Source organism: Nothoprocta perdicaria, unplaced genomic scaffold (genome assembly GCF_003342845.1).
Source record: "Nothoprocta perdicaria isolate Ctin4 unplaced genomic scaffold, notPer1 scaffold_40, whole genome shotgun sequence".
Classification (NCBI taxonomy): Eukaryota; Metazoa; Chordata; class Aves; order Tinamiformes; family Tinamidae; genus Nothoprocta; species Nothoprocta perdicaria.
In genome coordinates, this window is record NW_020455644.1 from 540,247 (window position 1) to 555,520 (window position 15,274).

Below are 15,274 nucleotides of genomic sequence, written 5' to 3' on the forward strand. Positions count from 1 at the left end.
GATCAAAGAGTACTTCTCAGYAGATTCAAAGCTGTTAAAAACTGGCATTTTGTATAAAATATGTTTACCAAAGCAAGTGCTACAGCTGAGGAAAAAAAAAAAGTTGAATTCTTCTGGCATAAAATCATTTTTCAGGTTGGAAACAGATGCAGCAAATGTCAAATTAGGTGCCTCTAGCATAACCCTGAGGAAGCTCTTGTTTGCACAAAAACCTGCTGCTTCTCTCAACATTGGAGATCTTGTCCCTTCTCTAAAGCCACATCACCGGCAAACCCTGCAGCACCTTGGATATGGTACTCCACTAAATCAGCCTGTAACTCATGAAAAAACACTGTGATGTGCCTTTTATTTAAATACTCCAAACTCATTAGTCTGTTTGGATAACAAAGAATGTCACAGTTTACAGTTTACATTTAAATGCTCAGATTCCCTACAAACCATTCTCTTGTAATATTTGCCACCTGGAATACACTTGGGTTACAGAGAATGGAGTTTGCTCTTCTGCGATCATGAATCTTCCAGGGTTTCATCTTGCATTTTAATTTCATTATTTCCTATCACTCACAGCACATGTAGGTAGTAGTGTCTCATCTGAAAGAATCTGTTCCTTGAGGGGTTTGCCAACCAACAGGCTACCAAATCCCTGAATCGTGTTTGACAACCTTTAAGACCATCTCCGAAGAAACATTGGCAAGCACGCCAGATAGGTCTATGACCCAGACAACCCAATTTGCTAAGTCTCCCCATCTCTCCTAATTGGAAGACCCCATTAGGTTAATTAGATGGCTTAACTCCCAAGAAAGTAACTGCCAAGACTTAAAATATGCACCTTTCCCAAGTCACTCCCTCCCAATGCCCCCTAGGACAACTTTAAGGCAAAAAGTCCCATTTGCGCAAAAACAAAGCAGAGGCGAGCGGCTGCTAACGTAGCTTGACACAACCCGATTAAGAGACTCTTGGGTGGCTCTGTCTGGACAGCCCTTGTAAGACGTTAAAGCGATCAACACCTGACATCTGTTAGCACGAGGCATTCTGAGGTAAAGAGCAACTAAATCTAAAGAAATCAGGTACTTAGACCAGTTTAACTTTTTCATGAGGTGATATCCTTCCTGACACTGTAATCTTTCTTCCTGGAGTGACAGAAGACTTAAGTAAAAGAAAACAACTTGCAGTCCCTCCCTTGCAGTAAGCAATATTTATCTTTTGTGGGGCACTGAACAATGAAGAACTTCATTTATCCCCATTTCAAACGGAATAAAAATGACTTCAGCACTAAATCTGTGCTAACACCTAAGCAACTGTGACTCTTAAAAGAATTTTTTTTTTCAATTTTACTCTGATATGAAAAAAAAAGGCAATTRAAAAGAAATCATCAATTCTCCTGACTAGTGAGATAAACAATATTTGGAACAAAGCAGTCCATTTATGTGTGTGCTCCATGGGCACTAATTGAGGCTTCAAGGAACAATTAGTCATACCAAAGAAGGAAAGGTAAAACACCGTGTTCAGAGATGAGATCCTGCATCCTGAAAGCAATAAAAGAAAGTTTTACTCCTGTCTTCGCAATTGCAGTGTATCAAGKATACACACTATTTTACAGGTTCAGGTTGAAAAGCAAGGATTTTTGATGAAGACCCTAAAAGAGTGAGACTTAATTCTTAAAAAGTCTACAGGAATAGAAATGTTTTTGTGCCATATATCAGATTAAAAAACCTAACAAATACTTATCACATTGTCATCAGGAATTTATAAAAGCTATTAACTCATATAAACAGAAACGCAGAAATTCATAATTAATCCTGCTGTTTAAAAAAAATAAAAAATGTAACAGTAAAACCAGAAAAAGCTTTCACCACTGGTCAAAACGTCCTGAAAATAAACACAGGTATAAGCGACTTTATTATTATTATTATTATTATTATTATTATTATTATTATTATTATTATTATATTATTATTTTTTTTTTTCCCTCTAACACAGTATTTGCTGAATAATAATGCTGGTTACCTTTGCACTTTTTTTCTTCTGCCTGGTATTCACTTGGCATGACTTCAAAGTTTGCTTTTGTATGGCCTGGCTGTAAAACAGCGCTCGTCCAAGTTGAAGCTTGTAGACATCGGGAAAGCTGCTGTCCACTCCTYGGGATATCATCATTTTTGGAACAGCTTTTCCAACACAAACCATTTTCTGATGTGCCAACTACTTCCCACTTGTGATTTCTGTGAGGCAGCTGAGTCAGTCTGCGCCAGGACAGGAGGCCACTTTCTCGAGGTTTGGCAAACACTGCAGGGTGACAAGCTGTTGGCATTGCCAAAATCTTGCTCAGGTGTGGTGTTTTGGAAAGCAAGCGGGTCCCCAGCTGTCCCGGTGCCGCAGTATTCCCACGCATCTCCACTGGACTGCACTGGTCTGATGCCGAGCCCTTCAGCCATGCCCATTCAGCAACCATAGTTTCCCTCCAGTACCATTAAATATAAAAATTCCCCGTCTCTGAAGCCCGCACAAGTCGGCAGCGCTAACGTGGACAGGTTACCRCTCGATGCAACTTTCCCAACACCACAACCAGCACATGGGCCCCGCGGCAAGTTACCACCGATTTATTGCCTCGCTCCTATGATCATTTGAGGTCTTGTAGGTCGAGGCTGGTCGTGAACAATTTTCAGATACTTAAAACACAAAACATCAAGGATTCAGCCTTGTTTGACTTTGCTCTTATCGTAGGCTGACCTGAGGGACACTCTGTTACCTAAGTGTGACATTCTTATGTGGGCATGCTTAGCTGTCGCACTTGAGACACCTCCTGCCTTTKCCTGGTGCTGCCCACAGGGCAGTGTCAGCCGCGTATTTTTATCCACAGGAGTTTGGGCGTCCGGCTCCTCYGAAGATAATACCACCACAGCGGCACGGCTTGATCTAACTAGTCAAAAAGCTTAAGCACATTTATTTATTTATTTATTTTATACGGAAGACACTGAAATACCAGCAGTTGATAAAACTCTAAATCTAAATATAGCCTGTTTTCTGTTCTTGGGGCAGCAGAAATAAGTGCAACAGAAATGCCACTTCACAGTTGATATTCCACATTTAAAGAAATTATTTTATTTTAGATTACACGCATGCAAATATAATTGAAAATTGCTTTAGAACTTGAATACAGAAAATGTCAAAATATAAAGTACTTGATGACTGACATCCACTATGCTTCAAATCCTTGTATGATTCTGCTATTTTTTTAAGGATCTAAGAGTAAATTTTACATAATTTTTACTTAGTAAAGTCACTGATATCCATATGAGCAAATAAATGCATTCCAAGTCCTGATTTCCTGATAAAAATGTTTAAAAATAAGCTGAGGGTTCAGTTACCAGAACTATCAAACTATTACTGTTTTWAAAAGTTTTTTCTTAAAAATTCTGTTAAGTGGGACACTGATAATAAAGGACATATTTCATAGATTTAATCATGGTCAGTATTAAATACTATTATTTTATATTAATATTGTATATTATGCTGCATATTATGTCCCTGTTCACATACTGGGTTTTAATAAATCCTAAATGATGATTAATTTCAAAAGTAAATCCATACATTTCTTTTTTTCCCTAATTTGAACATTTTTAGATCTTGTAGCCTTCAAAGAAAATAAAAACTTGACAGGAAAAACTATATAAGATGATATAAATATATGATATAAAGATACACATATCTGTGTACACATATATGAGTATTTCTATGCTTCTCTCATAAATACAGGTATTTTATACTTTGCTAGTTTCTTGAAAAGTTCACTGACTCCACAGAAGTCTCAACTCYGTGAAAAAAACTCAGTTACATAATTTACTCAGTTCTTGCCTTTTGTCCCAGAAATGAGGCCAGCGATTCATAATCAAGACTCCTCAGACTTGTTATGCATAAATTTCTACATCTTTTCACCAACTTTATCTTCCTAAATATTAAGAGGAATTTTCACAAAATGCATACAGATTTTTACACGTAGTGAGCAATTTTAAAACATACTGTCTTATTTCTGTTTGCAAAGCATGTTGGGGACTTTTAAATATGATTATTGGGGCACATTTAAATGATGAGAATAACCTGTTGCTATTAAAGTTTCTATCCCTTGGAATCTGCCCAGGCAGCACTGTACAAGAGCTAACTCACAGTCATGTAACTTGAGCTTTTCCTTTCCTCTTAGTTCCCTTCAAAATCTGTCTCACTACCTTGACTCTTAGTTGCAATTTATTTAATTTTACAAACTTCCACTTTACTTCACAAATTCTTGTAAGTCTGCAGGGACCTTCTGCTCATTTYTTGCTAGAAAGAGTAAGTATTAAGGAGTTACAACTAAGGAATCTCATATTTTGTGCTCTTTTCCTGTATGTCCGTGCACAGTGCACATATATATATCCTAAATTACCATTCAGCTTGTTAGGATGTTAAATTACAGTTTAGGTGTTTTTTCTTTCTTTGTTTTCTTTTTTTTTTTTTTTTTTTTTTTTTTTTTTTTTTTTTTTTTTTAGCAGAGAATATGTTTAAATCCATTACATTTGCTTCTGGTGTTTTGGTTTCATCCTTGATAAAGGATGATAATTTAATATTTTCTGATCTCCCTAAACCTCTCTCTCTCTAGCTACCCTTAAAAAGGCCCTAATTGAGGGCAAAAGCAGTACAGTTTCCTGGGTGAATCACAACTACACAGGCCCCATTTCAGAGTAAAGGGGGACTAATGAGAAGCTGCTTCTTGTCAACCTAACTTAAGGAATCATCAAGTAATTCGAGAGATATTTAAGCAGCTCATTGTGGCAGTAACTGACATATGAGCAGCCAGCATTTCAAAAGACTTTCTCAGGTTCCCATCAGAGTCCACCTAAAAGTAAGGCTGCTCTAGAGAAAAGCGAAGTTTAAGCAACCAAGGGCCAATCAAGCTAGCCTAAAAGGACGGGCAAGGAGAAATCCTCAGAAATCCTTCCTAACAGGCCAAGCTAAGGCTTCTAATGGACAGATATGAGGGACAGCCTGTCCCCAGAGATGCAATGTTACTGGAGCAAACACCTGCAAGAGCAGCAGAATAATTCACTGGTTTCTATATCTCAAACAGTCCCACACCTTTCTTCATGCTTCCCTAGAGGGGAGAGGAAAAGCCTCTCCCTTCAGCAGCGTATCTCAAGAGCACTGAGTCCTCGCCGCTGGGGGAGAGGGCTCTCACTGCAACGAGCTGGGCAGCTATCCCCAACTTCAACCCCCACGAACACTCAGGGTGCACGGGGGAGACCCAAGAAGAGCAATGAAGAGAGATCCTGGTCAATGTACTCATCTTACCCCAGGGTGAAGGCATGTGGGGCATCCTGCCTGATGCACCCTGTTTTTCCTATGTGTGACGTGTGGTTTGCTGCACCCAAGAACAGCATTTCTATTACCACTGTGTTATTACTTTATACAGTTAACTCCAATTGGCCAGCTGGGTGCATCAGCAGCAAGCGCTCATTAGCAGAGGAAACTGTGCTGCCCAGGCTGTGCCCACATTTGGGAAGACATTTTGGAGGAGCACAAATCTTTCTTTCTTTTTCACCCTCAGCAATAGGCCAGCCTTTAGTCCTGAGACACCAAGCAAATCACCAGTTCTGCAATGTCACAGGATTTGCATTTTCACATTTAAAGATGTTTCTTCTCTACAAGCAGTTGTTCCAAAACTGCTCATAGYCTCCAAGAATTTCAGCTTGTAGCTGATCAAAACAGCAGATGAAGAGTGGAGTAGTCTCTGAGTTGTCACTAAGTGACTTGATTGGAAACAAAAGACTGAGAAAAGTGACATTTTAATACAGGTTTACCTCTTGCAATATTTGAAATTTCCTGCAAACTGAGTAGCAAGTGCAGCAGCATTTCTACTCCTCTTCAAACAGTGAAGTATACAAGCATCTAAGGACACCGAAGTGGGTTGGTTTCTAAGAGATCAACTAAGGCAAATGCAAACAGGATTATGACTGAGCAGTGAATAGTAGGTTGATCAAGCAGCCCAGCTTTGTATGGACCCAGTCCAAAGATACTAGATGATTTTTACTTAGCAACCTAATACCAAAAAAAAAAAAAAAAAAAAAAAAAAAAAAAGAGCTGGGATTAAAGGACACCTCCAAACCAGTAAAATTAAAACCTGATTCATGTTTTGTACAAGTGTTTTGAAGCATGCAAAGTAACTATCAGTAAAAGCATGTGAATTTTACTGATGTATTTATGCTTGGAATGATGAAACTATTTGTGCCAGACAAGGTTAAGGTTATGCTTCTCATAAGTGTTACTGTGCAGAGCATTTTCTTTTCATACCTTTCACACCTTCATTTTGCTTCTCCTCTCTCTCCTGCCCTTCTCTCCTCCCTCTCCCTTCACTTTTCTGCAGAATAACATCACTATATTTTCATCTTCTTTATCAAACATGGAAACCATGTTTTTCCAATAGGGTTTCTTAACTTTTAAACTAGGTTTATATTTTTCTTCAGTAAGGAAGAGGATGGAGCATGGATGAATGGAGCTAATACAGACTGGTCAGATTCTTTCTTACAGCTATCCAAACTATGCTGTCATATTATGTACCAAATAAAACCTTTGAGAACATGATGTGATTTATATCCTCAAATTTTAAAATGTAAGAGTAAAAACAAAATTGCACAGTGAGAGATAAAGGGTTTGAAGAAGAATATGGAACCAGTGATGTCCATTGAAATCACTAGGTCATTTCTGGCATTTCAGAAAGATGCCTGTGTTTATGGAAGATGGCATCCGAAAAGATGCCTAAGTTTGTGGAAATAAATAGTGCCCTGGATTATTTAATCCAGGACAGGAAAAACTCCCTTTACTTGTATCAATATTATAAAATCTTTAAATTACCRTTTAGAATATAGTTTTAAATATAATGGAGGTTATTTTAGTATGTTCAAATAATCTTATGGATAAAGTTTAAAAGTGGTTCACATTATTAAATGTAAAGGGTTCTTAATGCATAAAAAATATAATATCAACAAACTTATACTGCACTATACACTGCAATAGCTGACATAACATAAATCAGCTCTGCAGTATGAACCATTGCAACTGCTTTTTAAAAACATATAATATTTTTATTAACTATTAACTATTTTTATTAACAATTATTTTTAACTTTTTAATTTATTTTTAACTTTTTAATTTATTTTTAACTTTTTAACAATTATTATTATTAACTATTTTATTAACAAAAGAAATACCAGATATATTTACCTCAGCAGGAATCAGGACTTGACATTGCATTCAAGTTTCTGAGCATAAGAAGAAAACGTATTCACAAGAAGACTATCTAGAGCAACGTGACAGCTCATCTACAGGGTAACCAGAAGCAGCTTCTAAATAAATAGTTTGGGGGTTGGGTATGCAAAGTACTATTGGAAASCCTCTACCTAGGAAAATGAATAGTTTCATTTCAATCTTTTCTAATGAAGGTAATTTCCTATCATTCAGTACAGATCGTGGAGTTCTATACCTGGATATGGAAGCTTGTGACAGCTAAAGGGCTAATCAAAATATCAGAAGAAATGAATGATCAAAGGTATATGGGGAAAAGCAGTAAAATATCTAGATATACAATGGGCTGAGGGAAATTACACAGTATGGACTGTGCTCCAGCACTCGGTTGCTGTGCCTCAGCAGGCGCCAGGGAAAGGGGAAGGACACAGCAAGTACGRGCAAGAGTTTCCCAAGAGTCTCCCAACTTCCATCTGTTTTCAATCCAAGGGACTTCCCGAGCCCATGTAGCCTATCTCCACAGTAATAAGATCCAAAGGATCCTTCTTTAAAGTGCCACTCCAGTTCCCCACCACATACGCTTCTTGCATCCATAACATCCTCTGGCAACAAGCTCAATATCTACCTCCCTTAATGTGAAGAAACCCCTCCCTCGGAACCAAGGTCAGCCAGAGTCTTCCCAARGGTAATCTGATGTTTTATGGATAATGAACCATCTCTCTGGGACTCACTTCCACATAAGTCTGTGTGTGAACAGGGGATTATAATGCGTTATTACTCACGTCACGTTATGCTAGGTAACGCTTTTAATACTCAGGAATCTACTAAAACAAAGTGATGAGGCAAAACATTATTTCCAGATTGCAAGATCAAGATTTCATAAAACAGACCTTCAAAATGTGTAAATTATAGTATAACCATTTCAGGAAAAAAAATGTTGTCCTTCAACATACTTGCATAGTTTTGTAAAGTCTTGATTCTCAGATTTGGATGGTCCACACTGGACCTCCAAACTCAGCCCACTAAGAAATGGACAATGTATTTGGTCACCATTGATTAACAGCAAATCCTGGGCAGATGTGCACCTAATTGAAGCTCTTTTTTTTCCAATACGATGAAATAGTTTAAGCTGTTCTTGTTCAATAATTGCTAGAAGAAATCCTGTATCTTGAGTTATCACTGCCATAAATTCCTGCTCAACAGACAAGGTCTTGAGCAATGGTCAGGTAAAGAAGAGGTATTAAAACTAACAGTCTTGACAAAGATAAAACAAGTTTGTGAAAGCCAAAAAAAAAAAAAAAAAAGAATCGTGCTACTGATCATATGATCATACATGCACAAAGCAAATCTGAAAGTTCAGATTTCCTACTTCGAAACCTGACTTCTTAAAACATTTCTTTAAACCTTTCTCTTAGGATTGGTAGCAAGTCTGATGCTTTTGAAGAGCAAGAAAAATGCATTTAGGGAGTGTAAGACATATTGTATTTACATGGAAATAAATAGAAAACGCTCATTTGGGTAGCAGCATTCCCATAATTCATCGTCAGTTTTCACTGGCACCAGAAATTACTGTCCTCTTCACATAGGACTACATTTAAAGGATAAGAAGTGCAAGCTCAGTRCTCTAAGGCATCAGAAGATCTGGGCAGAGGCCAAGGCTTAGGACCAACACAAAATGGCAGGCGGCAGGTCCAAGAGCAAAGCTTAGCAAAGCAGAGTGATTTGTTTCATAGGCTAGTGGAGAAAACTTAGGGAAAACACAGGGACGTATTTTTATTAACTATTTTTACTTTGTTTTTTTTCATGTAAAATTAACAAGTATGAGTTACATTAACAGCACTGTGCACTCTCTCTAACCTATGGCAGTGAAACACAGTGAAACACAGTGTTACAGAGTCTAATAATGGAACTCAGCATTTCTAACACTTAACAATCTGCTCCCATCAGAAATTATATTTCAGAAAGACAAGTTTCCAAAAAGAAGCATCTCTGGTTTTCAAACCTAATTGCAAAATAAGTGTCCCTTCCAATACAATTTCCTTAAGCTTTTCTTTCCCTTAAAGATCATTAAAATGGTCTGAATATACTGTTAATTAATTGAAAGCAATGGAAAACGGAAATAAATTGAAACTAACATAATGAAATATATTTAAGAAAATGGCTACCAGGTGCTACAATTTTTTAAAGTGAAAAACATGTCTGTCTGTTCCATTCACAGTGAAATCTACCTAAACACAGTGAAATCTTTGCTAGAAAATGCAGCAGATAGATATTCTTGAGTTGTAACTACCACCTTGAGCTATAAACTGAAACACCTTCCTGCTTCTCCCAAAGAAATAATGCTTTTCAGAGTTTATTTTTTTTTATGAAGGCAAAGAAAATCCCAACATATTATTAGAGAATGGTATAAAACACTGAAACATTACAAAATGTTATACAGACTACTTGCCTTTTGAAACTGACATTTCCTGAAATCACATAAAACATTAAAGTTTTATATGAAAAAGTTAAAAATAAACTAGAATGCCTGTAACCTAGAACTTACTAAGCGTGATATTTTTAACTGCATATTCAGAAATATGCTTCTAAGTAATAAGAGCCATCATGAATCATAGCTTCATGCAAAAACATCCCACAATATAAATCTTGTTAACCTTTTGAAAATCCCCAAAAGCTCATTACAAAGCTGCTGAATCCTGGCATTACAAAACCTTATATTAAAGTATTTATTGTCCTTCTAAAGAGTTCATTACTTAAAAGAAACAATACATTTGCGTTAATGGGATTTTGTCGTGGTCTGTTGGACAAGAAGTGTGGGACAGTTTACACTTTCAGACAGTGATGTATTTTAAATTAAATGATCCAAGGAAAAACACTGTAGAAATTTAGGAGAAATCACTTCTCATCTGATGTTACACAAGAAACTATTTTCCATTTGAACTAAAAACATATTTACAGGTTAATGAGCATTATAGTGAAAAGACTCAGAAAGATATCCTCTCTGATCCTACTCTATTATTTTTCCCGGTTAGTTGAAATTACATGCAACCACCTTGGAAATATTGTTTTTCAAACACATTTGTTTACATAATAGTTCATTAATTTTCTTCTCTAAATGACTTACCTGTTACAAGAAATACTGCATATTAAATTCCACTTACTGAAAATATGCATTTATGACATTTAAATGATATTCCTTGAAGTAAGCACTTAATTTTATTATAATTCCTATCTCAATCTAACTTTACCATCATTATCAAATAGAACAGTGTAAATATTTGAGTGTGGAAGGGCAATGTTGGGATCGCTTATGAAACCCAAACACATTCAGAGTAAAATCCTAGATTCACCRGAGTATAAGAACTGCTCGGAGACCATTATTCTACACTCTATTTTCATCAACTACGACGGCAATATTATTGAGATCTATGACATTCTGCAAATACTATTTAATTTCTCAAGTTTTAGAACCCATTGTTGAATTCCGTTGCCTTTTCTCACTCCAGTAAGTGAAGAAATTTGTCTCAGGGTTGTCCTGTGTCTTGGAGYAAATACTCACACAGAAGCCTTCAGTATTAGATTAGTGCCAGTGAATGATGGTGCTACTGCCAGAAGCTTCACTACAGTATTTAACAGGAAGAATTTTGTTATAAGCTATATAAGCTATGTTGTATATAGATCTTTATTTCTCTATGAAAGTATTGTATCATCTCAATGGTCATCATCAACATTAATTCTAAATTTCCTATTTTATTGTACAAATCTGTGACAGAAAGATTCTAATTACTGCTGAAATAGGACTAATTTTTAAAACTATGGCAACACTACCATTCAACTGAGCATTCTCTAGTTACTTCTAYGTACATAAAATATAATTCGCATTCCTTAAATGCATTTCTCTTGTTGTTCTTTAAAACAATCAGATTTACTGCTGAGCTGATCATAAAAGAAGGGAAATCTTTAAAGAAATTAGGCTGCAAATAGGAAAATTGAACTTTCAGACTTGCTTTGTTCGCGTGTGATCAGTAGCCTGAAAAGTATTTATTTATGGCTGTACCAAGCTTATGAGAACAGGATGTGTCTGTCTCAGCTGCAAGACATGTATTATGGCCAGTTCTCCCCTCCTGAATCATTACTTTATCTGAATGTTTGGTCAGCATTTGAGTTACGTGTACATTAAAGCGGTTAGGCAAGCTTGGACATTTATAACTCGCATCGTTGCAAAAGTATATTGACGAGCACAGAGGTTTCAAAACCTGTAAGGCCACCTTTTCATTTTTCAGCTTCCAATGCCAATCAAGTACACAGTATTAGGTGTTCATTAGCCTCATGTGCACTTTTGTGTGAACTTTATTTGGACTGCATTCTAGGAAAAAGCGATAGTAGTTTGGACTTTGTTAACATTTTTCTTTGAGTTTACTTTCTTTGTATAAAAATACTGCAAGCAAGGGTTTTTACTTTTCTGAAATCCTTCCAGATTAACTGAATTGGATACAGAAAAGTTTGAAGTTCCCACTATCATTTTGGAAATTTTGAACTCTCTCCTTATTAAAGCTGTAAGCATATACACTCATAGATGTATGGTATAAAACAATCAATGTGTGTTTTTGAAGTTGAGATGTCAAAACATTCAAAATATTTCTCCTATGGCAACAGCAAAACATAGTAAAGTCTAGCTTTACCACTCCAGGCCAAATTCTACAACCTTCATCAGAGAAAATACTTCTATACTGTGCTAGAAGCCGAAGGCTTTGAGCAGTGCCTACAAAATAAAACTCTTACTGCAAAAAGTATGTAACATAAACACAGAGAAATAAATGACCTACCAAAAAAAAAAACCCATCATACTACAACCTATTATTTTAGGCAACTGGGTTGGTTTTGGATAGGATTCTGTTCTCCAGCATTGCAGTATCAGAATCTAAGCTTTTATTTTCATTCTATCCAGCTCTACACTGTGGTATTTACACAGCCAAAAGTTTGAGAGATTTTTACGTCAACCATGCAGGGAATTTCATCCCTATAATGGGAAACAGAATATATAAACTGTTTCTAATAGAGAGCTCTGGATATCTCCAGCTGCACCGACAAATAAACTGGCGACTCTTCTCTTTGTACACATTTCTCCTGCTCACTCCTTTCTAAAGAAATGCTGAAAATATAGGCACTTGCAACCAGGCTGGGTCTGCACTGAGCTCAGCAGAGCTGCCTGGGAGGGGAAGGAGATAAAGAAGGGGATAACGTCTGGGCAGGCATTATGGGGGGTSGGGGGGCCCTCCGTAGGACCCCCTGCACAAGGACTTGCCCTCCGCATCGCTACAGAGATGGTAAAGTGGATATACTGCCTTTTAGACTCAACCATGCAGCACAAGGTACAGGCCCTGCAGTAAAAGGCCAAAAAACAACACTATGACATGAGACTGAAGAGAGCACGTGAGCGAGCTGGGAGATACTGAGTGTTACATGTCAATGTCACAACTTCTTGCAAGAACAGGCATTTGTTTCATTAAATGACGATGCCAAGAATGAATAGAGAAGAATGCACAGAGCTTTCCAGTGGAGCCTGCCTTCTCTAGCCTCAGGAGACACATTTCCTCACAGCTCTGAGGTGGCGGTCATGCAAACCCCGAGACTGACACAAGACCTGATCCAGGACAAGGTAACTTAACTTCACGAGCAGTCTTGGGGCCCTCTGGCCCCATCTTATATTCAATTGTGCCCAAATTCCACCTCAAAGAATGGCAAAGACGACTTAAGAAGAACAGCCACATGATTCATCCTCACATGGAAATTAAACACATGTGCAAACAACATTTGTAGGATAAAAGCATATATTTAAATAATATTTTGCTTTTCCTCTATATGTTCATTAAATGTTACTCTTCACTTTTAATCCAGAATCCTAGAAGCAAGAATGCATCCTTGTTGCTGGATACAGCTTTTAACCTCTGTGGGTCAAGCTCGGACAATGGGATGGGAGCCACCTAGGGCAGGAAAAAATTTGACCTGCCCAARCAATAGAACTAAACAGCCCCTTGAGCATAACAGCAGTAATTGAGGCTTGTTTGTTATGACTTTCTCTGTGTAACACAAGCTCCACTTTACAAACAGGCTTTTAAAAGGATCTATTTATACATATTTCAACAGCTAAATGCCGTTAACAAACAATATCAGCAGAACAATTCATTTTCTTATGTGATTTGATGAATATTGAAACCTATTGCAGAAGTCTGCACAAGATTTCTATGTGATGCCTATATAACAACTAAATCTTTGTGGACATCCTGTTCTTGGATGAGTCTATGTATGTTTTTGACATAGCTAATTCACGTGTAGCCTCCCAATACTGTACAGATGAAAGGGATAACGGTGGTAAATAGAACTTAAAATGGTTAAGGGTGATTTCAACTCTAGATCTTCAGCCTACCAACAGATCTGGTCAATTATTATCAAGAGAATGCTTAGTAATCAATATAAAGTGAATCTGACTGTCTCACTTTGAACCTCAAAGAATAATTCCATGTTACAAAATAACTTCTGCCAACTTAGTCAGCAGAAACTGTTACTGTACTGGCAGTTCCATCAGGAAAAGTAGAAGTTGAAAATGTGCATTTAGAATAAAATGCTCTTAGGAAGTGTGGTTACCTGACATACTGCTGGGAGTTATGGATAAGTAATCATTCTTGTTCTTCTTCTGTCACCAATGTCACCTGCCAAGGAAAAGGAAAAAAACACCCCATGTAATATATCCATAAATGCAAATATGTACAATAATTATGTTAATAATGTTAAATTTTAAATAAGATAGAACATTTTGGATCCTGAATACCACTTTGATGGCACAACTCATTATATTAAATTCAGTGCACCCTGCCGCATTGTATGGGGCAAGGCAGGCACCCGAGGTCCAAAGCTTGGTGGACTGAATGGTCTGTAGATACCAGGGCTTTGGAGTCAAGGTCAAAAAAGAAAGGTCAAAAAGAAAGAACTTGTATAGCTGGCAGCTACTCATGACTATTTCGTAGAAGACTTTCTCCCACTTTTCTATAAAATGTACTAATATGTAATTTCTGGAAACATAAAAAGATTTTTTTAATCTCACTGTTTCTAGTGATATATGCGCATTATTCCCCAGTTCATTAAGAAAAGAGGATTCAGAGGAATTAGAAATCCACTTTTCGACCAAGGGTACCACAAATAGTACATCCTCTTTCAGGAACCTCATTCCCCCAGAGCGCTTCCCAGCTTGATACCCGCTTCTCTCTCTGGTTTCAACACAGACAACCCAATTCAAGCAGAGACTATCCTACAGTTATTATTCCAAATCAGAGAAAAGATCTCATCAGATCTTTAAAAACTGACCTTCTAACAGCAGCATAAAACTGGCATGAGATCAGAATCAAGCTTTTCTGGTTATCAGGAAATATCTTTTAATGTTAACATGCAAATGACTTTTTCAAGGAGAAATAAAGTCTCTCTTACGTTGCCCTGATCAGTATTTTATGTCCATGAACTGCACTAAGATCAGTCAGCCAGAGAGCCAAGTTTCTATTTCAACCGAATCGCTGTTTCCTTACACTGGGAATGTCTCCTGTCCTTGAAACATCCCCCATCAGCAGCAGGCTGAAAGGACACCTGCTCTATTTAGGCACAGACCACGAATCCGGAATTAGAAAGCAGGTGAGCTGGAGCAAACACCCGCGCCACATAATTAATGTATCTGGGCCGCGCTCCTGCAGYGTCACCTAAGCTCACAGCCGGCTCGGTCACCGCTTTGAGAACTATCTGTCGGGGGCGGGAATGGCGAGCGTGGGCTACACCCCCCAACCCCACACACACTCCCTTCCATTTCACCGCTGCTCTCCGCGGGCCACGGACACGGCGGGAGTTTGGGCAGAAACCCGGGAAAATTGGGCAGGTCCCGGGAGGCGGCGCGCGGCCCCGCGGCGCCCCCTGGCGGCCCCGCGCGGCGCCCTCTCCTCTCCTCTCCTCTCCTCTCCTCTCC

The 15,274-nt window shown here is 37.9% G+C and overlaps 1 protein-coding gene across 3 annotated transcripts in view; it reads right to left on the minus strand.

Annotated features, from left to right (window-relative positions):
* THRB (thyroid hormone receptor beta) overlaps positions 1–15,274 on the minus strand; it is a 117,395-nt gene that overhangs the window by 30,346 nt on the left and 71,775 nt on the right. For 2 of the 3 annotated variants that reach the window (XM_026045552.1, XM_026045553.1), the window contains exon 2: positions 13,915–13,979. In XM_026045552.1, coding sequence (XP_025901337.1) covers positions 13,915–13,921 — 7 coding nt within the window. In that variant the 5' untranslated portion in view covers positions 13,922–13,979. Of the gene's footprint in view, positions 1–2,007; positions 2,450–13,914; positions 13,980–15,274 lie in introns of those variants that run through there. The other variant, XM_026045550.1, reaches the window with a different exon arrangement.